Source organism: Stenella coeruleoalba, assembly GCF_951394435.1.
Source record: "Stenella coeruleoalba genome assembly, chromosome: 9".
In the NCBI taxonomy this organism is placed as follows: domain Eukaryota; kingdom Metazoa; phylum Chordata; class Mammalia; order Artiodactyla; family Delphinidae; genus Stenella; species Stenella coeruleoalba.
The window spans coordinates 13,849,326-13,875,345 of NC_137155.1; the positions used below are offsets into that span (position 1 = coordinate 13,849,326).

The 26,020-nt window shown below is 39.4% G+C and overlaps 1 protein-coding gene and 1 pseudogene across 3 annotated transcripts in view; one reads left to right on the forward strand and one right to left on the reverse strand.

Moving 5' to 3' along the window:
* VPS41 (VPS41 subunit of HOPS complex) overlaps positions 1–26,020 on the forward strand; it is a 190,201-nt gene that overhangs the window by 8,326 nt on the left and 155,855 nt on the right. For both annotated transcript variants that reach the window (XR_013829759.1, XM_079931512.1), the window contains exon 2: positions 4,726–4,764. Coding sequence is in view for 1 of the 2 variants with exons in the window: in XM_079931512.1 (XP_079787638.1) it covers positions 4,726–4,764 (39 nt within the window). In the remaining variant the exon portion in view is untranslated. The remainder of the gene's footprint in view (positions 1–4,725; positions 4,765–26,020) is intronic.
* LOC307191558 (large ribosomal subunit protein uL22-like) lies at positions 4,794–7,147 on the reverse strand (annotated as a pseudogene). Its single transcript has one exon. The product of its transcript is annotated as a large ribosomal subunit protein uL22-like (transcript).

Here is a 26,020-nt window from a genome sequence, read left to right on the forward strand (position 1 = left end):
ATCATCTGAACCATTTTTAAGTGTTGTGATTCAGTGCCATTAAGTACATTCATGTTTGTGCAACCGTCACCACCATCCATCTCTGGAACTTTTCATCATCACAAACTGGAACTGTACCCATTAAACAGTAACTCTCATTCCCCTAGCCCCCCGCACTAGCTAACCTCTGTTCATCTTTCTGTTTCATATTAAGTGGAATCCTGCAGTACGTGTCTTTTTGTGTCTGGCCTGTTTATATTAGAAACTAGCAAAATTTTTTTTAACGTCTTTATTGGAGTATAATTGCTTTACAGTGGTATGTTATTTTCTGTTGTATAACAAAGTGAATCAGCTATACGTATACACATATCCCCATATCCCCTCCCTCTTGCGTCTCCCTCCCACCCTCCCAATCCCACCCCTCTAGGTGGTCACAAAGCACCGAGCTGATCTCCCTGTGCTATGCAGCTGCTTCCCACTAGCTATCTATTTTACATTTTGTAGTGTATATATGTCCATGACACTCTCACATCGTCCCAGCTTACCCTTCCCCCTCCCCGTGTCCTCAAGTCCATTCTCTATGTCTGCGTCTTTATTCCTGTCCTGCCCCTAGGTGCTTCAGAACCATTTTTTTAAGATTCCATATATATGTGTTAACATATGGTATTTGTTTTTCTCTTTCTGACTTACTTCACTCTGTATGACAGACTCTAGGTCCATCCACCTCACTACAAATAACTCAATTTCGTTTCTTTTTATGGCTGAGTAATATTCCATCATATATATGTGCCACATCTTCTTTATCCATTCATCTGTCGATGGACACTTAGGTTGCTTCCATGTCCTGGCTATTGTAAATAGAGCTGCAGTGAACATTGTGGTACATGACTCTTTTTGAATTATGGTTTTCTCAGGGTATATGCCCAGTAGTGGGACTGCTGGGTCGTATGGTAGTTCCGTTTTTGAAACTAGCACAATTTTGTAACTTACGCTTTTCTGATTTGAAGGTAGAGTCTTTGAAAGAGAGAATGTGAAGTTAAAAAAAAATGTTTGAAAATCATTGACTTTCTCGAGGTTCAGCCTTGCTTCTGGGATCCCTTGCTGGGGACATTCACTTCACGTCTCCCTGTTGCCTCTGTCTCTGGAGCATTAAGGAGGGGGGCTTGATGAATAAACGAAGCTAAGAAGTAACAGACCAGGCCAGTTCCTGAAGGCACTCAAGCATGGCTTTGGTAGCGCTGTGGAAAGAAGGGTCATTTTTTTGAGGCCACAGCTAGGTCTGGGAGGTTCAGACTGGCGCTGAGGGTAAGTCTGAGAGTGTCCTGGAATAAAGGTTCTCTTGAAAACCAGTAGCCACAGGAGGCTCCTCCGAGAGCCTGGTTTTCTTGGAGGACTCAGATTTCTGAGATTTCCATGCCTTGAGGTATCCGATTCCACCACTGCATGCTTTCCAGTGGGAACAGAAGGTAATTTGATTTTGAGTCTTTGGATTGAAATTGCTGGTTGGGGGCCCATTTTTGTTTTAGTGACGCATGTAAGTGAGACGTTTGCCCTTATACGCCATGTGCATATTTGAATGGATCTCAAATTAGGAAAAAATTTTTCCTTGGGTTTAATGTAGTTTTTTGAAAAGAGTAGTCAAGTGTTCTTTGAGAGTTCTAGAGGTGGGAAATAATCTCGCTGTGGCTTATTGGCACAGTTGTCAAAGACTTGTTTAGCTAATGCTAATAACTTAATGTGCAGGCACTGTCAGGGATGTTAGAAGCCATTTAAGTTCAACCTCTAAGCCTCTGCATTTTACCTCCGAGGGCATTAGGAAATTTCAAGATGCTACATGTAAAACATTTAGCATCAGGAGCAAAATATATTATAGATGTTGAGTAAAGACATCAGAATAGTGACCAGCCTCTGCAATAAGTGGTGCTGGGAAAACTGGACAGGTACATGTAGAAGTGTGAGATTAGATCACTCCCTAACACCATACACAAAAATAAGCTCAAAATGCATTAAAGACCTAAATGTAAGGCCAGAAACTATCAAACTCTTAGAGGAAAACATAGGCAGAACACTCTATCACAGCAAGATCCTTTTTGACCCACCTCCTAGGGAAATGGAAATAAAAACAAAAATAAACAAATGGGACCTAATGAAACTTAAAAGCTTTTGCACAGCAAAGGAAACCATAAACAAGACCAAAAGACAACCCTCAGAATGGGAGAAAGTATTTGCAAATGAAGCAACTGACAAAGGATTAATCTCCAAAATTTACAAGCAGCTCATGCAGCTCAATAACAAAAAAGCAAACAACCCAATCCAAAAATGGGCAGAAGACCTAAATAGACTTTTCTCCAAAGAAGATATACAGACTGCCAACAAACACATGAAAGAATGCTCAACATCACTAATCATTACAGAAATGCAAATCAAAACTACAATGAGATATCATCTCACACCAGTCAGAATGGCCATCATCAAAAAATCTAGAAACAATAAATGCTGGAGAGGGTGTGGAGAAAAGGGAACCCTCTTGCACTGCTGGTGGGAATGTTAATTGGTACAGCCACTATGGAGAACTGTATGGAGGTTCCTTACAAAACTACAAATAGAACTACCATATGACCCAGCAATCCCACTACTGGGCATATATATACCCTGAGAAAATCATAATTCAAAAAGAGTCATGTACCAAAATGTTCATTACAACTCTATTTACAATAGCCCGGAGATGGAAAAAACCTAAGTGTCCATCATCGGATGAATGGATAAAGAAGATATGGCACATATATACAATGGAATATTACTCAACCATAAAAAGAAACAAAATTGAGCTATTTGTAATGAGGTGGATAGACCTAGAGTCTGTCATACAGAGTGAAGTAAGTCAGAAAGAGAAAGACAAATACCGTATGCTAACACATATATATGGAATTTAAGAAAAAAAAATGTCATGAAGAACCTAGGGGTAAGACAGGAATAAAGACACAGACCTAGTAGAGAATGGACTTGAGGATATGGGGAGGGGGAAGGGGAAGCTGTGACAAAGCGAGAGAGAGGCATGGACATATATACACTACCAAACGTAAGGTAGAAGCTAGTGGGAAGCAGCGCATAGCACAGGGAGATCAGCTCCGTGCTTTGTCACTGCCTGGAGGGGTGGGATAGGGAGGGTGGGAGGGAGGGAGACGCAAGAGGGAAGAGATGGGACATATGTATATGTATAACTGATTCAGTTTGTTATAAAGCAGAAACTAACACACCATTGTAAAGCAATAAACAAAACAACAAAAAAAAACCAGAAGGATCAGGATGGCAGATGCCGTAAAACCAGTAACTGGGGATGGTTAGCGGAGGGAGAAACAATTTAGAAGGGTCAGCCTGATACGTTTCATTAAGTGTCTGGAGAACTGGCAAGCAGTAGAAGAAGTGGATGTTTTATGTGTCATATTAGGGCGAAGAACAAAAATTACTGTGGAGAGATTGTAGCTCCAAATTAATAAGGGCTTTCTAATATTTAGATTACCATGAAACCAAAACAGCCTGCCCTGGGATACGGAGGAGATTCTGATATTCATCATGGTTAATGATAGAACTGCAATCAAATTCTTAAGTACACCTAACGTTCATCCCTGTTTCACAGGTGAACTTTGAGAGCAGGGACTGTATTGTCCGCTAGGCTCTTCTGGAGGCAGCCTGCCACCTGCTAGGTTCTTACTGATTTTCAATGAATGAAATTAAAATATTTTCAAATGCCCTATTTGTGTTTATCCCGCAGTCCAGTTTGCACTGAGTAATATATGCATCCAACTTTCTTTAAAATGTTTATTTTTTTTGTCTTGATGTATCTAAAATGTCCTTGCCCCATTTTTTTGGTTCTGTTTTTTCTCTAATCTCGTGGTTGGTTGCGAAATGCTCACGTTCAGTGTCAGCATATTAGTTGTAACCTTTTATTGCTATTGATATCTATAAGCACGTTAAGTAAATCTTCATTTTGCTGACCTCTTTGCGGACGCGTGGCATCAGCAGTTTCCCTTTGAGTGGACAGGTGAGAGATTAGCGGAATCAAGTCCATTTTTTTTTTCCCTTTTTGCTTTGTTTTCTCCAGAGCAGCAAGATTCATCGTCTAGCAAGAGGGAAACTGTGTTAAATGGCAGAATTTGTCTTCCAGTTAATGGTTTAAAGAGTGGATGTAAATTATACAGCTTGTTTGCACAGCGTCTGATCGGTACCATGCTAGGGGAATTCTGTTGTAAAAGCTGTTAACCAAGACAGTCATTTTGACTCAGCCAGATTCATAGCATAGTAATTAATAGCACAAGAGCTTTGCCGTATAAAAGTTGGCTTATAGATAATTTGAGATGGCGGTTGCCTCTTCTGAGATCAGTAAGGCTGCTTTGCCAGACTGATTTCCATCTTTAGCGAAGGAAAAGCCTTCTGGGTCCTCCCATGGGGAATTCCTGGGGTCATTTGTTAACCTGCTGACCAGTCAAGGGAGGTCACTGGGAGCGGTGGATCCATGTGGCCCCAGAGTGACCATCTCAGGGTACCCTGTGGGGTATGAAGAAGGTGTTTGTAGGAGGCCTGCGAGAGTCGGACCATGTGGAGTTCTTTAAACTGGAGTTGCAAATTACCTCCAAAAAAGGGCACGTGGGTATTGGTGGTGGGGACATGATGACTCTTGTTCCTTGAAAATATTTTTTCTCCTTTTGTCACGTGTTCTGACCGTTTTCCCCGCTCTCTGCTTTGTAGGAAACGGGGTCTCTTGAAGAATCTACAGATGAGTCTGAGGTAAGGTGGGGATTCAGGAACCTGGGAATTTCTAGGTAAGCCAGCATCTTGCGCTGGTCATGCCTTGCTAAATGCAACATTCCCCGGAACTTGGCGTGGTAAAGTAGGGCCATAGGTGATTAAACCTTGGGGAAGGACGTGCCGGTCATCTTTAAAACTATTAAATGGATTGGCTTGGAAAATAAACAGGAAAAGGAACACAAAGTTTTTTCCTCAATTTGAACAGTATTTTAACCTGAAGCATGTTGGCAGTGGTGAAATTGATGCAAAGTTTTACAAACCAATCTTGACACTTAAAAACCTATTTTTGAAAATAGCCACTGTCGGGTCTGCAGTACTTATTCTTTCTTTTAATGAATATGGCGTGCTCATTGGTATAGTTTCTGAATCATTGAAATGCTCATTTATTTCACAAAATAAAAAGGGAAGTAACTACCTTAAAAGCTGTTGGGGAGCTAAGTTGTGTTAACGATTGAATTTAAGGAGAAAAAAGTAATATATAAAGGAGGGCTTTAAAAAAATTTCTCAAGGCTATGCATAAAAAATAAGTTTAAGCATAACACTGATTCATTAGTTTATTAGTTTTATAGATGGACTAATAACAATAATTACTTTTTTCCTTTTAGTATTTCCTTTGACTCAGAGCAATATAAAAGTATTTATGGTAACCTTTTGGAAATCCACACCAATGTGATATTTAATATGATCTATTCCATTTGGATTGATGTTATAATTATTATCTTCTTTGCTTTTGGCGGGGAAAGGGGGACATACATATTCTTCTAGAGAATACCTTACATATCATGCCATCGTGCATTTGTAGTTTGGCTGTAGAGTTGTGGTTCCTCACATTTTCACTACTAAGGATCTCTGATACTCTCTTCAAAGCTCCTGGTAAGGTGTTACTGAATTTGCTTATAGATAGGATATAATAGTTGTGAATTTTTAATGAAGCATTGAAAGCATTTCAGACCAGCACCATTTTTATTTTTGGAAAGTTCTACTTAACTGAGAAGCCCGTGTTCTCAGAATCACTGGTTCAGAATCCTGCAGTGTCAGAGCCCTGTCCAGGAATTTCATTTCAGAGATAAGGAAAATGTTGGCAGCCACCTACAACTAAATCTTTCCCCACATCCTTCAGATGCTAAACGGATCCAGAAGGAAAGCAAACAAAAGCACGCATAACCCCTGTCTCCAGCATAGTTAGGAAACAGGGAGTACTCTAAGCTCTGGATTGACTGGAGCTGAGGGTCAGATGGATGGGAATGAGGGGAGAGTAGCTGAGCCCCAGCGGTGGCAGAAAACAGGGAAATCATAAATCATGCCCCATCCTGAGTGGGGAGGTTGTGAGAACAGGTCTGAGACGGGTGGATCTGAGCAGCGACTGTGCTGGAAAATTTTTTTTTTTTTTTACTTTTATTTGCATTTATTGTTTTTAGTGACATTTATTCCCAGGCCGTAGGTTTTTGTTTCTTCAGTTTTTTCTGGGATATCTTTTTCTTCTGTGCAACCTCCTCTTCTGGTTTAGGAACAATCTGTTCTTTTTCAGTAAGGATCATCTCAGTGTGGCCGGGAGAGCTCAGGTATGGGTTGATCCGACCTTGAGCTCTGGAAGTCCTGTGCCACACTGCGGGGAATTTGTTCACCTGGCTGTGCTCAGTGACCAGAGAATCTACATCTAAGCCGTTAAGTTCAGCATGACTCTCTGCAGTTTTGAGCATGTGCAGTAAGAATACAGCACTCTTTTTGGGCCACTGCCCCTGCATCCAGCCCCACTGTTTGGCCTGGGCACACCTACCAACTCCACCATTGTAAGGACAGGTTGGCACACATTGCTTCTGTAAAGTAACATCCTTCAGATACTTGGTGGCTTTTGGATATGCGTACCCTTAATGGTCTGGGCAGTTTCACGAGTGTTCTTAAAGTGAACATGAAGATTTGAACCTCTTGCATGATTTTGTGGGGTTTTTCTGGGCCAAGTGGATAGCGAACCATTTTTAAAGAGGTCACCTCAGGCCGCTTACTGGAAAAGCAGAAAATTTAATGAAAGGCGTTTGAAAATGCATGAAACACTGGCCGTACAGCATTGGGGTGGGACTGCTTCTTGAGAGAAGGGGGAGGCATCCCCTGGAGGCCTGGTGGTGAAGGGAAGAGGAAAAAGCAGGGAAATTCAGGGTGCCCAGAAACAAACAATATCATAGAGTCAAGAGATTTACCTATTCTTCTCTCCCCATCACCAAAAAAAAGATGCCACTTATTAAAGAAAACGTCCTTCATTTACCAGTGTAACTAAGAAACCTAGTAAAACACCCAAATACCTCACCTCTCCATGGGAGCACCTGTTGGTGCTGTCCAGGAAAATATAAGACATTTTAAAATGATGTGAAACAGCAGGTAGCATCTGTATAAAACTACTATAGGAAAAAAACAAGGTGAGAATCAAAAATTTTCCAAGAGAACACCGACATAACACTCCATCATGAGTTGAATATCTTTAAACAAGCCTTTGCAGATGTGAAAAACTATCTTAAACCAGGAATTTACAATCTCAGAACAGAAATGAATCAAAAAAGTAGGAAGTGAAGGAATAAGAGTTGACCACACTCAAGAAAGAAATGGAAGGAAAAGATGCATGAATGTTGAGGAAACTGAGACCCAAAAAGGAACCTGACCATCTAAGGTTGTAGCTGTTTCATGGGAGAAATGGGTTCAGATTCTAGTCCCCAGACTCTGGGCTCTTTTGGTCATTTTGCCTTCCAGCCCTGGTGCCTTCTCAGGATGGTACCTCAGGTTCATATCTCACCTGTGCTTCGTACTTGCTGTGTGACCTTGGGCATAGCACTCAACCCTTGTATTCTTCAGTTTCCTCATATGAAAAATGGGAGTTACTGCTAACCTTGTATTGGTATTGAGGCACCACTTGGTGGCCAGAGAATCTTTATTCTTCCTTTTCTTCCTCTATCTCTTCTTCCCCTTAGCTTTTGTAACTGTTAATTAAGCTTTCTCAGGGCAGGCATTTCCTTTATGTACATATACCTCTTGTTTATTCAGATGCTCAGGTGATCTCCATTTTTGTGAACAGCAATACTCAAGTGTTTTTAACGATGTAATATAACAATTTATTTTTCTCTCACTTTACGAAATGCTGCATTTCATATAAATTGGGCTTTCACGTTACAGGAAAACCATAGTGTTAGGTTATTCTGAAGTTATTTTTTAAACTTTTAGTTAATTTTTAATTTAAAAATTTTTAGTTATGGTATAACATACATAACATTAAATGTACCATCTTAACCATTTTGAAGTATACGGTTCAGTATCGTTAAGGATATTCACATTGTTGGGCAACGTGTTTCTGGAACTTTTCTCCACTAACACTTATTTTCCTTTTTGTTTTTTGATAGTAGCTATCCTGACGGTGTGAGGTGATATCTTACTGTGGTTTGATTTGCATTTTCCTAATAATTAGTGATGTTAAGCGTCTTTTCGTATGCTCATTGGCCATTTGTGTATCTACAGAGATATATCTGTTCAAGTCCTTTGTCCATTTTCTAATCGAGTTGTTTGCTTTTCTGTTGAGTTGAGGAGTTCTTTATATATTCTGGATATTAACCCTTTATCAGGTGTAGATATGGATATCAGATAGATACCTGGATATTAACCCCTTATCAGATAGATACAGATACAACTCAACAACCTGTGGATAGGATGGATAGATGGATAGCTAGCTAGCTAGCTAGGTAAAGGTCTGTAGAGTTATAAGTGATTTACCTTTATCTTTATCTGTGTATTCTATATAAAGGAAAAAAGAATATATAGAGAATATATATTTATCTATGTGTATCCCTTTTTAGTTATATGAATTACATATATTTTCTCCCATTCCATAGGTTACTTTTTCACTCTGTTGAGTGTATCTTTTGATATGTAGAAATTTTCACTTTTGATGTAGTCCAGTTAATCTATTTTCACTTTTGTTTCCTGTGCTCTTAGTGTCGTATCCAAGAAATCATTGGCAAATCCAATGTTGTGAAGCTTCCTCCTGTGTTTTCTTCAAAGTTCTTATTTTACTGTGTTTGAGAAAAGAACACAGAATGCTCAAAATTATACGTTATGTTTTCCACTAATCTTGAAAACTGCAGCCAAAGGAAATGAATTTGAGGTGTGGAGTATAATTAAAATAACAAAAGTGGTGTTTATGTCAGGATGTCAAACTTTAAGAATGTTAACTTGTTCTTTATACTTAAAGTAGAAATTCAAAACCAGATTACGACCAAGATAGTAAGTAATGTTATTTAATAAGCTGCATAGTTAGGGGTCTTGTATTCATGTTAATACTTAATTATGGCAATTTGAAGGATAACTAAACTGGCCCTCATGTCTAGGATTTTTTGTTTTTAATATACAGTCTACTGTTTATTCCACCTTGAAATGGTGAGCCAGACTATTTCTTAGATGGTGTCTTGGAAAGCTTAACAAAGAAATATGTTGTCTTCGAAAGGATTTCATTCCCGTTTTGAAGCTCTAAGATGTTTTCAGTTTTCAGAGATGATGGCTGCTATCATGTAGGTGGTAGCAGAGTGCTCTGGGAATACAGAGGGAGTGGGTGTTTAGTCAGGAATGGCTTCATTAGGAGTCTTCAGGAGCTATTATGGAGGATGAGTCTGGGCAGAGAGGCTGGGCACGGCTCTGGGAAGGAGGGAATGTATGTGCCTAGGCCAAGTCATAAAAATGCATGCACGTTCAGCCAGCTGTGATGAGCTCTGTGTGGCTGGCATGCAGGAGGAAGTTGGGGAGATGAGGTTAGACAAGGAAACTAGGGTGCGGATGTGAAGCTCCTAATGTGTCGAACCTGGCAGTTTGGACTTGACCCTGTGGACACGGGGGTGGGCGGCCGAGGGGAGGCAGCCAAAGTCTTGATTGTCAGGGGTGAGGATAGGGGCTGGTGACAGATGAACTGTCCGGAGAGACCCGTGGCAGGAAGTTTACAGTGGAAGCCCCCATTAGAGATGGGGTATCGGGGCCTGGGCTAAGCAGTAGCAGAAGGCAGAGAGGAAATACTTCTCAAGTTCAGTGAACAGGAAGTATAGGCTGGTATGTGAGAGATGAGCTGGATGGGGCAGGGTGGTGTGGTCCAAGAAGATTACCAAAGTATCTAGTTCTGTATGGTGGGAAACAGAGTAAACCCCATGATTAGGTAGTTAAAGGCAAAAGACATTCTAAGCCTAAAATTTGATATCTCTGTATTCAGTTTTTTTCCCTCAAAGGTGGTACTTTTTACTTCACTGGTGACCCCTTTTATTAATGGCTTTGTTCTGGCTGAAACAAGCAATAAACTTTTACACACACACACGCAAGTGAGCAAGCTAATATCTGGGATTTTAATTTTAAAATCCTACAAGTTACTGCTTATAGAGGAAGGTTCTGCGCTCTCTTTGGAGCAAAGATGGTATTGTGGAATGAGCACAGTATTGGGCATCTATTTGGATAATGAGGCTCATTACAAAAACAAGCACGTTCAACGTAGGAAACAGTGCTTACGTGTGTTAATTGGCCCTATGACTTGGCCATGATGACCGCTTCTGTTTTACAGATGAAGAAACAGACGTAAGAGTGTTTAGTTAAGTTGCCCAGGGTCACCTGGCTTGTCAATCGATTAGAACCCAGCAAGCTGACTGCAAGTTCTGGTCTTCTCACCTCAGTTACGCTACCTTCAACTTCACCTTGACCTCTGTAATTTTATGCCAGACTCTTCCTCTATGCACCTTTATAGAATTAGACAGGCCTTAAAAAAAAAACCTTCCTTAGAACTTCTTCCTATGTATAAAATGATACTTTGGATGATGTTACAGAGTTTGGCTTATTCAACTAGTAGGATAAGACGTCAATTTTAGAATCTTTGAACTAGCTTTCTGTTCTGGAGAAGAGAGGATTGTCTAGCTAATGTATATATGACATTAATAATCTAATAAAATTCCTGTTTTGTCATAAAATAAATGTTATTTATTTACAAAATAATTAAAACATTTATAAATAATTATATACATACGTATGACATATTTATAAAATAATGTTATTTATAAGTTATATCCCCTTTGAAAAGTACATTCATCTCTGTGTGCACAAATTTAGCCACAAGAATGTGCATTACAACTTTTTATATTATAAAAATTTGAGAACAGGCTAAATATCTAGAAATAAGGAATTGCATTATCTTTTTAATTTAAAAAAGCTTTTGACAAAAATGCAGTTTAGAGGTGGGGGGTGATTGGCAAGCTCTTTTTGTAAATGTTTAGATAGTAAGTACTTAAAGCTTTGCAATCAAAGAGGCAATACTGAGGATATTATGAAGGTATGTAAGCATATGAACATGTAAAAACCCTTCTTTGTGGGTTGTACAAAAACAGGCATCTGGCTGGATTTGGCTGTGGGCTGTAGTTTGCTGATTCCTGATTTAGAGAATAATCCAGTTTCTCTTCACCCTCCAAAGTCCACATATGATCATAGAAAGGAGGACTACAAGGCCACATCATCACTGGGTCATGTGACTCTTATCATAATCTGCCTTCATTTTTCTAAATTTTTCATAACATATGCATTACTTATATACTTAGCAAAACAATACAATTATTACTTTTAAACAAAACTTGTTAATGTCTGTACGTACTACAGAACTTTTGGGTTGCAAAGCTGTGGAACCCAAAATAAAACTGCATGTCCTTCCTTCCCTACCTCAAACTCAAACAGGGAGTTAGGGAAAAAGTTTGGTTTATTTCTTGCCCTCTTTATTTTATCCAAGATTTTATATAAAACCAAAATTGTTTTTACTCTAATAAGCATTTTTTTCTTGAGTTTTTTAAAAGTTTAAAATTTTGAGATAATCGTAGATTCACATGCCATTGTAAGAAATAATACAGAGAGTTTCTTTATACCCGTCACCTAGTTCCCAAAGGGTAACATCTTGGGTAACTCTAGTACATCACAACCAGGACATGATATGATATGTGATGCATATTGATGCAATCTACAGACCAGACCTTATTCAGATTCCATCAGTTTTATATGCATTCATTTGTGTGTGTGTGTGTTTGATTCTGTACACTTTTATCACATGTGAAGATTCCTGTGACCACCAGTGCTGTCAAGATACAGAACAGTTTCATCATAAGATGAAAAATAAGTTCCCTTTTAAGTCACAGCCACTCCCTCCCCCTCCTCCACCACCTGGCAACCACTTTTCTGTTCTCCATCTCTATACATTTGTCATTTCAAACGTATTATATGGATGGAACTGTACTGTGTGTTTACCTTTTGAGATTGACTTTTTCCTACTCTGCTACTCTTTTCATTGGCGTGGTTAGACCATTCACATGTAAGGGAATTATTGACATATCAGGGTTTCAGTCTGCTGGGTTTTTTTCTGTTTGTTTTCTGTTTTTCAGTTCTCTTGTTTCCCTTTTCTTCCCTTTCTGTGAGTTGCTTGAACATTTTTCTGAGATTCCATATTGATTTATTTATAGTGGTTTTGAGTACATTACTTTGTATGGTTTTCTTAATGGTTGCTGTAGGTGTTAAAATATGCATACAAAACTGGTCACAGTCTACTGATATCCAGGACATTTTACTACTTCTTGTCACATATAGAAACCTTACTTTTATGTCCCTTTACCCTTCCCATTTTTAAAATACACTTGTCTTAAATATTTACTTTGTTCATTGAGCACCACATCAGTTGGTATTAAACTTTTTAATTCAACTATCAAATATGATTTAAGAAACTCATGAAAAGAGGGATAATCTGCTATGTTTACCCCATTATCACCCATTTTTATGTTCTTTTTAAAGTTCTAAGCCTTCTTCAGTTTTCTTCTATCTTCTGTTCCTTCCTGTTTAGAAAAATTCCTTTAGCCTGTTCTTTAGGGATAGATTTGCAAGCCACAAATCCTCTTAGTTTTTCTTCATCTGAGAATGTCTTTTATTTCCCTTTCATTCTTAAGGGATATTTTTACCAGGTATAGCTTTTGTAGTTGACAGTTCTTTTGTTTTAGAACTTGAGAAAATATATGCCACTTCCTTCTGGCCTCTGTCATTTCAAATGAGAAATCTGTTGTCATTTGAATTGGTACTCTCCCATAAGTAATGTGTCATGTTTCCCTGGCTGCTTGCAAGATTTTTTTTTACTTTAGTCTTTAGAATTTTAATTAGGGTGTCTCTTGGAGTGGTCTTCTTTGATTTCTCTTCTTTGGAATTTGTTTAGCTAATTGAATCTGTAGGTTTATGTCCTTCACCGAATTTGGACAATTTTCAGCCATCATTTCTTCGAATATTCTCAGTTCCTCTATCTTCTCCTTCTGGGACTTTGATAATGTGAATATTACCCCTTTTGTTATTGTTCCACAGGTCCCTGAGATGGTTCATTTTCTCCAGTCTGTTTTCTCTTTGTTGTTCAGATTGGGTAAATTCCATTGATAGATCCCTAAGTTCATTGGTTTTGTCCTTGTTATCTCTACTGCTGAGCCCATCCAGTGAGTTATTTCTTTTGGGTATCGTATTTTCTAATTCTAAAGTTTCCATTTTTTAAATGACTAATTTCTTTGCTGAAATATTCTATTGTTCCATTTGTTTCAGGAGAATTTATAATTGCTTGTTGAAGCACTTTTATGATGGCTGCTTTAAAATCCTTGCCAGATAATTCCAACATCTGATTCATTTTGTTCTTATAATATACATTTTAATGGAAGACAATATTTAGATCATGAAGAATTATCAGTTACGTCATTTTATCAGGTTCACTTATTTCCATGTGTTGTGCTCATTGCTTTACATGGATTATTTCATTTAATATGGACCACAGTCCTTTTAAGTACTATATTAGGCAGGATGCTGAAGTAATAAACAGTTCCAAAATTGTAGTGGTTTGACATAGCAGAGGTTTATTTCTGAGTAGAATCAGTGACATAGGGAGAGGAAATTGAGGCAAAAGCAATATAGAAATGTCATCATCTTCCATAAGACCTTTCCTATTTGTGGACCAGGTACAATGTGCTGTGGAAAACTTTCATAGAGCTGGAAACTGAAGCAGTTCTGCTTCATAGAGATATGTATTTTTTTAAAACGCTGTTTTGGATAGGTTCTCAGTGTACTGTTTATTTAGAAGTATATGCCACCTTTGTAGAGGAGTTTAGTGGGTTGTACAAAGAACTTTGCAGTAGAAGCATCAAAGTGTTAGCCTAACCTTTCAAGATTAAACTTGTACAGCAAAGAGGAGAATAACAAGGGGAAAGCCATCAGGCTAAAGAGGGTTGGCAAGGAAAGAGAAGAGCACCGAACGGAAACTGGTGTGTAGTGAAGTCTGCTTTCTACCAGGTAAGGATTCCAGTGACCTTTAGTTATTCATGAATGCAACTGAATAGATAAACAAAGGCTTATTCTGCCTATGGTGTGTTCCTTTGAATTGCATGTGAATTACATGACCTGTGCCTGGGCCATGGCATGTAATAACAGAGGGTTAGTTACTGTCATTTCTGTCTTTATAATTTTTGTTGCCATTATTTATAAGCATGCCTCCTAAGTGATGTCCACTCAGATCTGGCTTAGTTCTTGCAAATATCACAATTAGGAGGTTTTGAATATGTTAGATATATTAATTTTACTAAACCGAGGAGACTGACAAATAGCTGAACCTATTTAAAACAAACCTATACACAGTTTATGTTGAATGAGGAATTAATTTTAAAATGTACCTTCTCGGTGCATCTGCCACAAGGAGAATTCTTTTTCAGTTTTGTTAAAATGAAAACCAGTCATTGTGAGAAATCAGGAGATAGGTTTTTTAAATCAGGAAATGCATCACAGAAAAATAATTTATTTTACCTGGCAGGTAGAACATTGTGAATCATTTATTGAAACTTAAATTGGTTCTTTATATCTATTAATTTTAATAAACAAATTTATAGCAACTGGTAACTAAAATGGTAATGTACCTTGTTATGAAATTGATTGGTGAGAGAAAGGGAGCATGGGGTTATAATATTGTATCCTTCCAAATAGCCCTTGGATTAAAATTTTGCTTTTTCATTTAATGAGCTATTAATATTAACAGGTTCTGCTGATTATTGCATCATTCAGGCAAGGATAAACATTCTCTGTGAAGCATATATTATAAAAATGATATATTTGGAAACTTAGTAGAAACTTTCCGGATGCAAGATTTGTGAAACTGTATTTCTGCTGCTGGTTTGAGATTGAGAAAATGAACGTGACTTTTTCTGGTATGACATATATTTGAACAGAATTTACAATTTCACTAGGAGAAATTTATAATTTACATAGGAGGAAAATTATTTTAGACAGCCCAAGGTGGACTGATTATTTTATTTATACAACAGATATTTATTGGATACTATTATGTTTTGGGTGCGAGGATACACCAGCATTTGATAAAGGAGGCAGACAGTAAACAAAAACATATATATCAGGCGGTAATACATGTTATGGATAAAAGTAAAATGACATTGGGTAAGAGGACTGTGGAGTGGGCTGAGGGATGCTCTTTTATCCTGGACAGTAGGGGAGGGCTCTCTAATAAGATGACATATAAGTAAATATCCAGGGGAAAGATCTCATAGGTGAAAGGAAGAGCAAATACAGTACCTTCAGTTGGGGTCCTGCTAGAGGTCTTCGAGGATACGAGCAGGGCTGCAGCAGAGTAATAGGAAATCATGTCTGAGAAGTAATGAGTGGTCAAGAACTAGAGCCTGTAAGTCAGCTTATGGACTTTGGTTTTTACCGTGCGTAAGATGGGAAGCCACTGGAGGATCATTGTTTGGTAAGATCCCTTTGGATGACGTTTGAAAAAAGTCAGGAAGGTGGTGGCAAGTAGGAAGCAGTGAGACCAGTTAGGAGGCTTTGGCAAAACTCTGGCTAGAGGTGATGAAGATTTGGGGCATTTTTTGAAGTAGAGCCAATGGATTTGTTGACTAGGAGGTGGACGTGTAAGTGAAAGAGAGGAATCAAGCATGAGCAACTAGGATGATGGAGTATGTTAATTGAGATAGGGGAAGACTCTAGCTAGCACTAGTTTTGGTGCTCAGGGTGAGTTGCTGGTGATGGTGGTAGTTGGGCGGGGTGGGTAAATCAGAAATTCCATTTGGGGTATCTTAAGTTGGAGATGTCAATTAGCCATCTAAGTGGAAATGTCAAGTCGGTCATTGGATAAAAAAGACCAGTGCAGGTCTGGACTGAAGATAAGAATTTGTGCATCAGGGCTTCCCTGGTGGCACAGTGGTTGAGAGTCCACCTGCTGATGCAGGGGACACGGGTTCGTGCCGCGGTCCGGGAGGATCCCATATGCCGCGCAGTGGCTGGGCCCGTGAGCCATAGCCGCTGAGCCTCCGCGTCCAGAGCCTGTGCTCCGCAACGGGAGAGGCCACAACAGTGAGAGGCCTGCGTACCACAAAAAAAAAAAAAAAAAAAAAAAGAATTTGTGAATCAGCATTTGGATGGTGTTTAAAGCCATGAAACTGGATCAGATCATTTAGGGCGTGAGGACAGATACATAAGAAGCCTGATGTCTGGACCAAGGCGTACTCTAACGTTTTAGAGGTCTGGTAGATGAAGAGAAATCTTCAAAGGGGAGTGAGAAGGAGTAACCAGTGACGTAGGAAGAGAACCACTAGAAAGCAGTGACCCAGAGGCCAAGGGAGGAATGCATCTCAGGAGGAAGAGCGTGGTCAGTTATACCAAATACTGCTGGGAGGAGGAATAAGATGAGGTCTAGGGCTTTACCCTGGGATCTGTAATGAGGCCATTGGTGTGCTCCTTACAAGAGCAGTCGTGGTGGCTCATACTGGTGGAGTTGGTGGTGGGACCTGACTGGAATGGGCTCAGGGGAGACTGGGTTGGCAGAATGTCTCAGATGCTTGCAGAAATTCTTGTACTGTGTATTACAAGATGTTGGTATCTAGAATGTTCATAAGGGACGCAGCTGTTCAGTGACTGTTAAAGGAGATGATAGTTGTTCAGCACTTTGTCATCAAAACGTATTCAGTAAGTATGCTGCTGCTACTGCCGTTTTGTTATTTTTGTCCAGTTTTATGCCAGGTACTTTCAAGAAGTCAGGGACCCTGTAACCAGGTTCTCACTAGCAGAGCTACTTGTGAGTGAACAAATGAATTACTCTTCACAACAATGATAGGAAGCTGGCATTGTATGCTTATTTTGAAGATGGTGAAACCAAAGGGACCTTTGAGAGGTCCCTTTGTCAAAAACATGCACCAGTGACCGCCCCTGGCCTCCTGACTCAAGCTGAGAACAGTTTTATCCCACCCCGTGTCCTCAAAAGGATCATGATTTAATTTAGGGGCAAGCAATGAGAACTCTTCTAGTTTGGGGTTCAGCTTGGGGAATCCAGCTCCATAGCCCACCATCATTTTTATCCTCTCTGATTGATATATTATTCTCAGTAATAGGCAGATACGTAGAATAATGGTCCCCCATGGATGTCTTCATCCTGATCCCTGGAAGCTGTGAAGATGTTATGTGACATGGAAAAGGAAATTAAGGTTACAGATGGAATTAAGTTGCTAGTCAGCTGACTTTAAGATAGGGAGGTTATCTTGGATTATCCAGGTGGGACCAGTGTAGTCACAAGTCACAGTGTCGTCTTTACAGGTGGAAGGTGGAGGTTGAGAAGGTCAGAGTAATGTGGTGTGAAACAGGACTCGACCTGCTCTTGCTGGCTTTGTAGGTGGTGGAGGGAGGAGGGGACCCACAGCCAAGGAATGCACGTGGCCTCTTGAAGCTGGAAAGGACAAGGAACCAGATTCTCCCCTAGAGCCTCCAGAAGAAGGCAGCCTGCTACCATCTTGATTTTAGCCCAGTGAGATCTGTATTGGATTGTAAAATAACAAATTTGTGTTGTTTCAAGCCAGTGAGTTTATGGTGATGTGTTACAGCAGCAATAGCAAACTAATACAGTAAATAATGTGATTGTATAATCTTGGTCCCTTAGCACTTTTCATTAGTCTTTATTCTTAGAGTTTTAGGAGTAAAATACATCCAGTAAAGGAGAACATACAGAAAATAGTTGTAACAAAATTGCTAATACTGGGAGCTATATTTATAAAAACTTATGTGTGTCCTTTCTGATAATTGCTCAAGAATGTTGTTTAAATGGTAATTCTACTTAACAGTTAGGGCCTGATACTACCCTGTCAAGGCTTTAAGGCAGTTTTTTCTCTGCAGACTCCAGAAATGCTATTAACAGATCTAAATAACACATAGATTTCTTTTCATCTGTGAGCTATTTCAGTTTGAGTACAACCATTTTTTTTTTTTTTTGGCTGCGTTGGGTCTTCGTTGCTGAGCACGGGCTTTCTCTAGTTGCGGTGATCAGGGAGATTCTCTTCATTGCAGTGTGCAGGCTTCTCATTGTGGAGGGTTCTCTTGTTGCAGAGCACGGGCTCTAGGCATGCGGGCTTCAGTAGGTGTGGCGCACCGGCTTAGTTGCTTTGCGACATGTGGGATCTTCCCGGACCAGGGATCGAACCCGCGTCCCCTGCATTGGCAGGCGATTCTTAACCACTGCACCACCAGGGAAATCCCACCATTTTTAAATATAGTGATTCACAGGCATCCGTGTAATCATAATTCTTTAGAATATGACTCTCTTCTCCAAAGACCTCAGTGGATTAAATAAATCTCTCAAAATAGTATCAAAGAGATGGGAGTGGGGAAACCTCCGCTAAAGCTTAAGATTTTAGTCTGTTTTCATCATTTCCACCAGTGGTTGGGCATTTTTGAGATACTTGGCCTGTGATGGGCTACTTTTGGTCAAGCATCCAGGAGAGACTATTGGCTTAATAAGAACGGGACTGTAGCATTTCCTTTAACTTTCTTAATAACAAGATTCACATTTAGATATGTTTGAAAACATTTTTGAAATGATGTGACAAACTCAAAAGTAATATATCTTCGTTTTTTGTAAGTAGTATAAAACAAAGAGGGAACTAGATTAGAAATAATTATGTTTGCTCAATTTTATGTCTGGAAATAAACTCCAAAGGGAAGATACGAATTATACCGTTTAAACTTGGGGGCTATAATACAAATAATGGTAATATTTTTAGTAATTGACATTCACTGGATACTTAGGTGATGCTGTGCTTTGTGCTTTACATACATTTATTACATTTAATTCTCACAACAATCCTATAAGATACATATTATCATCCTCCTTTCACAAAAGATGAGGTAACTGAGGTTTTAAGTAACTTGTCCAGTGTATGAGGACTGTATGGTACAACTGGCATAAGAAAACTTTATTTTAGCTTATTTTGTGACTGCCCATTTGATTTTGAATTCCAGTTGGTTTTTGAATAACTTTCTCTCCTTTCTTCCCCTGTCCTTTGTTAACAAATGACATTAGTGAACTTTACCAAGATTTTTTTTTAATTTTTAAAAAAGATTTATTTTATTTTTTGGGCTGCGTTGGATCTTCATTGCTGCGCGCGGTCTTTCTCTAGTTGCAGCGAGCGGGGGCTACTCTTCGTTGCAGTGCACGCGCTTCTCATTGCGGTGACTTCTCTTGTTGCGGAGCATGGCATCTAGGCACGCGGGCTTCAGTAGTCGTGGCACGCGGGCTCAGTAGTTGTGGCGCACGGGCTTAGTTGCTCCACAACATGTGGGATCTTCCCGGACCAGGGCTCGAGCCCGTGTCCCCTGCATTGGCAGGCGGACTCTCAACCACTGCACCACCAGGGAAGCCCTTTACCAAGATTTTTTGATCATTCTTATTTCTCATATCTCTTACAGCATCTCCTAGATTTTTGCTTTCTGTTTGGATATGTCCTCGAAAAATATGTTTCAGTGTGGGAGTTTCTGAGAGTCTTCTGAGCCTTTGTAAAGTGCCCTTGAGGTAAATCTACAGGGAAGCAGCCCTGGGAGGAGGTAATCTCCACTTGGTGGCGGAAGGCTAGAAGACAAGAGGAGCGAATGCAGGTCAGTCCTCACCCCTGCAAGGGCTCGGCTGTTCCTGCTGATTTCTATAGTGAATGGAGCAGCAAAACCTCCAAGTTAGGCATTGTTGGGGAGAGGTAAGCATCAGGTCTAAACAGCTCCCCCTTCTAGATGATTTCACTTGCTTCCATGGTTTCTCACTCAGGGATATTCTGGAATCCCTCCTTCCTATCATTTTTATACAATCTTCAGGGTTGATTTGGGGGAAGGGGGCCAGCAGCCCAGGCCAGCTCTCTCTGGCTTGGCAAGAGCTGTGTATTAGTCAGGGTTCAGTAGAGAAACAGAACCAATGGGCTCTGTTTAGGACCAACAGGAGCTGAGAGAGAGGGAGGGGGGAAGAGAGGGAGAGATTTGAGAGAGAGAGGATCTGAGCGAGATCCGGTAGAATCTGAACGAGGATCTGAGAGAGACCAGTAGGATCTAGAAGAGAGAGAAAGGTTTATTATAAGGTACTGGCTTGTGTGATTATGGAGCTGGCAAGTCCCAAGACCTTCAGGGTGAGTTGGCAAGCTGGAGACCCAGAAGGAGCTGATGTTTCAGTTCAAATCCTAAGACAGGAAAGAAGTCACCCGCTTCCAAGACAGTTAGGCAGGAAGAACTCTTTCACTCGGTGGGAGGGTATATTTAGGACTTCAACTGATTTGGCGAGGCCCACCCACATTGGGGAAGGCAATCTACTTTACTCAGTCTACCAATTTAGATGTTATTCCCCTCCAAAAACACATCACAGAAACACCCAGGATAATGATTTGCTGAATATCTGGGCACTCCGTGGCCCAGTCAAGTTGACACAAAATTCATCATTATAAACTGTGTTTTGTTTTTTCCATACATCTTCAACTACCATACCAACAATGCTACATTTATTGTTTTTCATCTTCTTGTCTGTCACCTTGGCTAAAATTTCTAAATCAGTTTTGAAAAATAAAGTGATATTAGATCTGTTTACTGAAATTTTTTTTTTTTATAAATCAGAAATGAGTGTTTAATTTTATAAATGCTGTTTCTGTATCTGTCACTGTGGGTCTATGGGGCTTTTACTTTGACCTATCAAATGATGAAATCAGCTTTCTTAATAACCAGTCTTTGCAGTTCTGCAGTATTTGATCGATTTGATCACCAAGCTTTCTATTAATATATGCAGAGTTTGCTTTATGATATTCTATTTTGAATTTTTACATTTACATTCTTGCATCAGGTAACTGGACTCTGTTTTTTTCTTTTTTTCCTTTGATGTATTCTTCGGGAGTTTTGATATTACAGTTATGTTACCTTTTCAAAATGAGTTAGGAAGTGTTTATTTCACTGTCATGGGGTAGTTTAAATAACTTAGGAATTTTCTATTCTTTGAGGGTTTTTAATAGAACTTGCTGCTATAACAGTCTAGGCTAGGTACCTTTCTGCAGGAGATAGGTTGTACTTTGATGATTTTTATTTTGTCAGTGTGTATGGTGGTTATCTTATTCTGTTTGTCTTTAAAAAATGCTAACCCTTGGACTTATTAATTATTCCGTATTCTGGTTTATTAATGCATTTTTGCTTTTACCTTTATTAGTGTTCTCTGGTTCCCTGCAATACCCACCTTCCTTATGCCAGTGTTTTCTCGGTCCTGCAGTGCTTACAGCTGGAACTCCCAGACTGTCAGTAATGCACTGTCCAGGTGTTAGGGACTTATAGTCTCTGCCCGTAGGAGGGCGATGTAGGCAGATGGTGGCTAGGGTTGAAAGTGTAGAGAAACAGTGGGCAGAAGCTGTAGATAGTCACCTCCTTCTGGAGAAAAACAATCCCTAATGGGTGGGGTGGGTGTCTGCTCTGTCGAGTGGGGCAGGCTCTGAGTCATGGGCATGGAGCATTGGGAGAGCCAAAAGCATCTTTCTACATTTTGTTCAGGTGGGTTACTTTTTCATGAACCAAATCAAGATGTGTCATGAGTTCATGTTCAACATACGTATCAGTTTCTCCTTGACTTTGGTAATGGTTTATCTTAATTTTTATTGCTATGCGGGTTTTTTTAAATCTGTATCTGTTTCTTCATGGAAATTATTGAGAAGCTGTCAGAGGCTTTGGTGGGACTGGCTAGCCAGGTGCTTCTTTGCACCTGGAATAGGGAATGAGCCATTGAAAGATGCTCGAGAGGTATTTAATCTCCTCACAAACAAAATAATTCCAAGGAACTGTGGCACTTTACTTTTTAATATAACAGTAAACATAGAAATTAAAAATAAATGTAAATTTGTCATGAACATTGAGTTTGCGGGACCTCTATTGCTACTACTACTGTTTGCTGCTCTTTGCCTTTGGTATCTCCATCTCCCCCTCCCCTCCCCTCCCCTCCCCTCCCCTCCGTTCCCCTCCCCTCCCTTCCCCTCCCTCTCCTCCTCATGTCTGTAAAATAACACATAATTTAGATGATCTCTGAGGTTCCTTTGGGCTGCTATTCTATGATTTGGATTTTCCTGTGTGGAAATCTAAATGAGAATGTCTGAGAAAAGCTTCTTACTAAACTCGGTCTGCCCTTAACGATGTACTTGTGTTTTCACTGGTCTTTATTAGGTGCCCACAGTTTTGTTAGGTGAAGTTCAGAACAGTGAAAAGGCGTAAACCCTGCTTCTGAGGATCTTGTGATCACCAAGGGGTATTGGGAAGAAAGGGAAAGAGGGTTTTGTTGGCTTTAGTGGCGGAAATTGTCCACCTGGATGGCATATCTTGAAGATGGGTCAGGTCATTCCATGTGGCTGGAAGGAAATGAAAAGCTTACTTGCTTTTCTCATTTCCCCCCCCTCCCCTCTATATTCTTAGTGCTTTCCCAATATAAACTCCTCCTTGAATTGAACATGAAATTCTGATACTACAGAGCAAAGGAGAGATCAGGGTTTATGAAGACTGCATATCTTGTGAATCTTAAGTAGAGCTCTTCAATGATCAGAGGCTCAACTTTTTCTCACTTTTCTAGTCAAAGTGTTAAACAGGAAGGAGAGCAGCTTTAAGAGATAAGAATCTTAGTTCAGGGGCTTCCCTGGTGGCGCAGTGGCTGAGAGTCCGCCTGCCGATGCAGGGGACACGGGTTCCTGCCCCGGTCCGGGAGTATCCCACATGCCGTGGAGCGGCTGGGCCCGTGAGCCATGGCCGCTGAGCCTGCGTGTCCGGAGCCTGTGCTCCGCAACGGGAGAGGCCACAACAGTGAGAGGCCCACATACCGCTAAAAAAAAAAAAAAAGAATCTTAGCTCAGTAGATACAAAGTTTTGAAGAGGATGTTGAACAGTGGTTTTAAAAATATATAAATATAATAATTCTATAATAAATATAATGCATATTGATTTTAGCAGGTTTAGAAAATATTGGCAGTAGCTCACAGTAATGATTTTTATTTGCCATCTTCTTAATGGTTACAGCAACCCTGTGATGGGAGTCCTGTTATCACTGTCATTCTAAAGACGAAGAAACCGAAGCTTAGGGAGGTTACTATTGATATTTTGGTGTTTATTCTTCTCATTTCCCCCTAACATGTGTATATGAATTTCTTCAATAACACTTGGATCATGCAAAGCAGGTTTTTATGACCTCCTTATTCACCTAATAAGACGTTTTGAGAACCTTTCCCTTTGTTATTAAATCATCTTTGAAAACAGATTTTAGGGTCTGTGTCATATTTGATCTCATGAAATTTATTTAACCCAGGGTTTCTTGACCTTGGCACTATTGGCATTTTGGACCAGATAATTTTTTGTTCCGGGAGATTGTCCTGTCCACTGTAGGATATTTACCATCATCCCTGGTCTCTACCCCACTAGATACCAGTAGCTTCTTCTCCCCCAGCTCAGTTGTGACAACAAAAATGTCCCCAGACATTGCCAAGTAAATGACTTGGAGGCTGGCCAAAATTACCTCCAGTTGAGAACCACTTATTTAACCATATGCATTTTAAGCTTTAAAAAATAATATATGCATATGAGTAGACTCATCGGAATTTTCTATCTATATGAAAAAGTTAGACCCATGTCATCTAGATTACATTTATCAGCTCCTAATTTCAGCTACTTGTTTTTGATTAATATGTGTTTTCAATAATAGCAGTATTGCTTGAAAGTAAAAAATTTAACAACATTATTTGCATTCATATAAGAATGTAATTGCTTGTCTGTCACCAGTCTGATGGAAAGGCATCCTGGGAGCTTTGACCACAGTTGTTTTATTGTAGATGAATTCCATTATCTCCATGTCACTTTCTTAAAAAGTTTGGTCATTGAGGCAGCTGTAATACCTTGTGTTATTAATGGAAACCAGAAGTTACTCTCTTGGCTTGTTTATGTCGTTTTCTTGATAGGTTTTGACATTTTAGAAGGCTCTATGAAGCCATCTTTCCTACCAGATAGTCATCTTTTTGTGTAAGTAAAATCATCCTTTTGTAATAGAACTGTCACCTATAACAGTCAGTAGTGGGACTTGCCCTTTTAAGGAGGTGACAGTCATTTGGGGAGGGAGCAAATACGAAGTTAATAAAAAGATCCTAATTTCTTGATGAATTTCGAATCTTACAGTTCGTCTTTTTTGTACAGCTTTTCTCATCATAAGCCTCTTCTACTGTTTCTGGAAAAGCTCCAGACTGATATGACATAGGTGGAGATGCCCTTTCTTGCCCATGTACATTTACTTGTAACGTAACAGTTTCAAATAAATGCACATACACAATAATAAATAGTTCTTGACTATTTATATTACCTTTGTTGATAGTAACGTTGATGCAGTTACTGTTGTCGTGAATAGCTCTATTCCTTAAAAATTTGTTAGTTATGTTTTTGAGACTTAAATTGTGCGTTTTGATTGACTTACAGTGTAATTTCAGTTATGCTTTAAAAAATTCTTATTTGTATCTGGCACCTACTGTGTTTTATTTTTTTCTTCTCTGTCTATCTCCTCTAATAAATAGTGATCAAAAAGAAATATTTTAATATATCATGGGGCTTATTATGAAGTGAATTATTTGTTAAGAGAGAAAATGGTTTCAAATACAAATTTTCTAAAGTTCAAATGTCTGACACTAGATTTTGATAGCTTTTTAAAAATACTTTAAACTTATAAGGGTGACTACCAATTTTGAGTATTTCAATTCTTACTAAAGTAACTAGAATTCTAGACACAATGTTCTGAAAACCTTTATACTTTCAGACTTTCAGACCGATGGCTGATTATTGATTTGCTTTTCATTAAGACTTGGTGTTTTCCTGTGGAAGTTCAGACTGTTTTTTTTTTTTTTTTTTTTTTTTACACAATGAGAATTTTGCTTTGTTTTTGAGGATGTTAGTGTTCCCTATTGTATCTAGCTTTAAAACATTGGATATTTATTAAAAGGATTTGCCCCTGGTCAGATGTAGTTGATGATGAGATCAACTAATCCATTCATCTTATTAAAACTCCTAGAGGTTCAACTGAGGTCTTTCTCATAGGTGAGGCTGGATGTGATGAAGGGCATCTCCATAGAGTGAGGTTGTGAATTGCCCAGGAGTTCTCCACTGGTGATATTCTCCACTGACTTAACTTGGACTTTGTAAATAGCTCACTTCTTCAGTATATCTAGTATCATTTTGTTTTGTGAAAAAAACCCAAACAAGACAAAACTGTATTTTAACAAAGAACTGATATCCAGAAATAGCATTTTAAGTTCTATATTAATAGGAACAGTAGAAAATGTAATGATCTTTCTGTGAACCCCCTGAATTCATATGACACACTTTTTTTAAAAAAAATAAAATTCAGGTCTTCATTTGAACTGTCACAGTGGTACATAAAATGTACTGATGTGGGGCTTCCCTGGTGGCGCAGTGGTTGAGAGTCCGCCTGCCGATGCAGGGGACACGGGTTTGTGCCCCGGTCCGGGAGGATCCCACATGCCGCGGAGCGGCTGGGCCCGTGAGCCATGGCCGCTGAGCCTGCGCGTCCGGAGCCTGTGCTCCGCAACAGGAGAGGCCACAACAGTGAGAGGCCCGCGTACCGCAAAAAAAAAAAAAAAAGTACTGATGTGTGAAAGATGTGGATAGAGTTAAAACAGTATGAAAAATTGGTTATAAACACCAAACTATTTTTTCTTGTACACAAAATTTAAAATATCAGGTGAAAAGTACAATATTCTCGTTGGTTACATAAGTCTAAGTTAGGTGGCGGGACTTCCTCTGTGTAAATTTACCCTGTGGTGTTAGTAACAAATTACTAAATAGTTTTTGAGGCAGAAATCTTTAATTG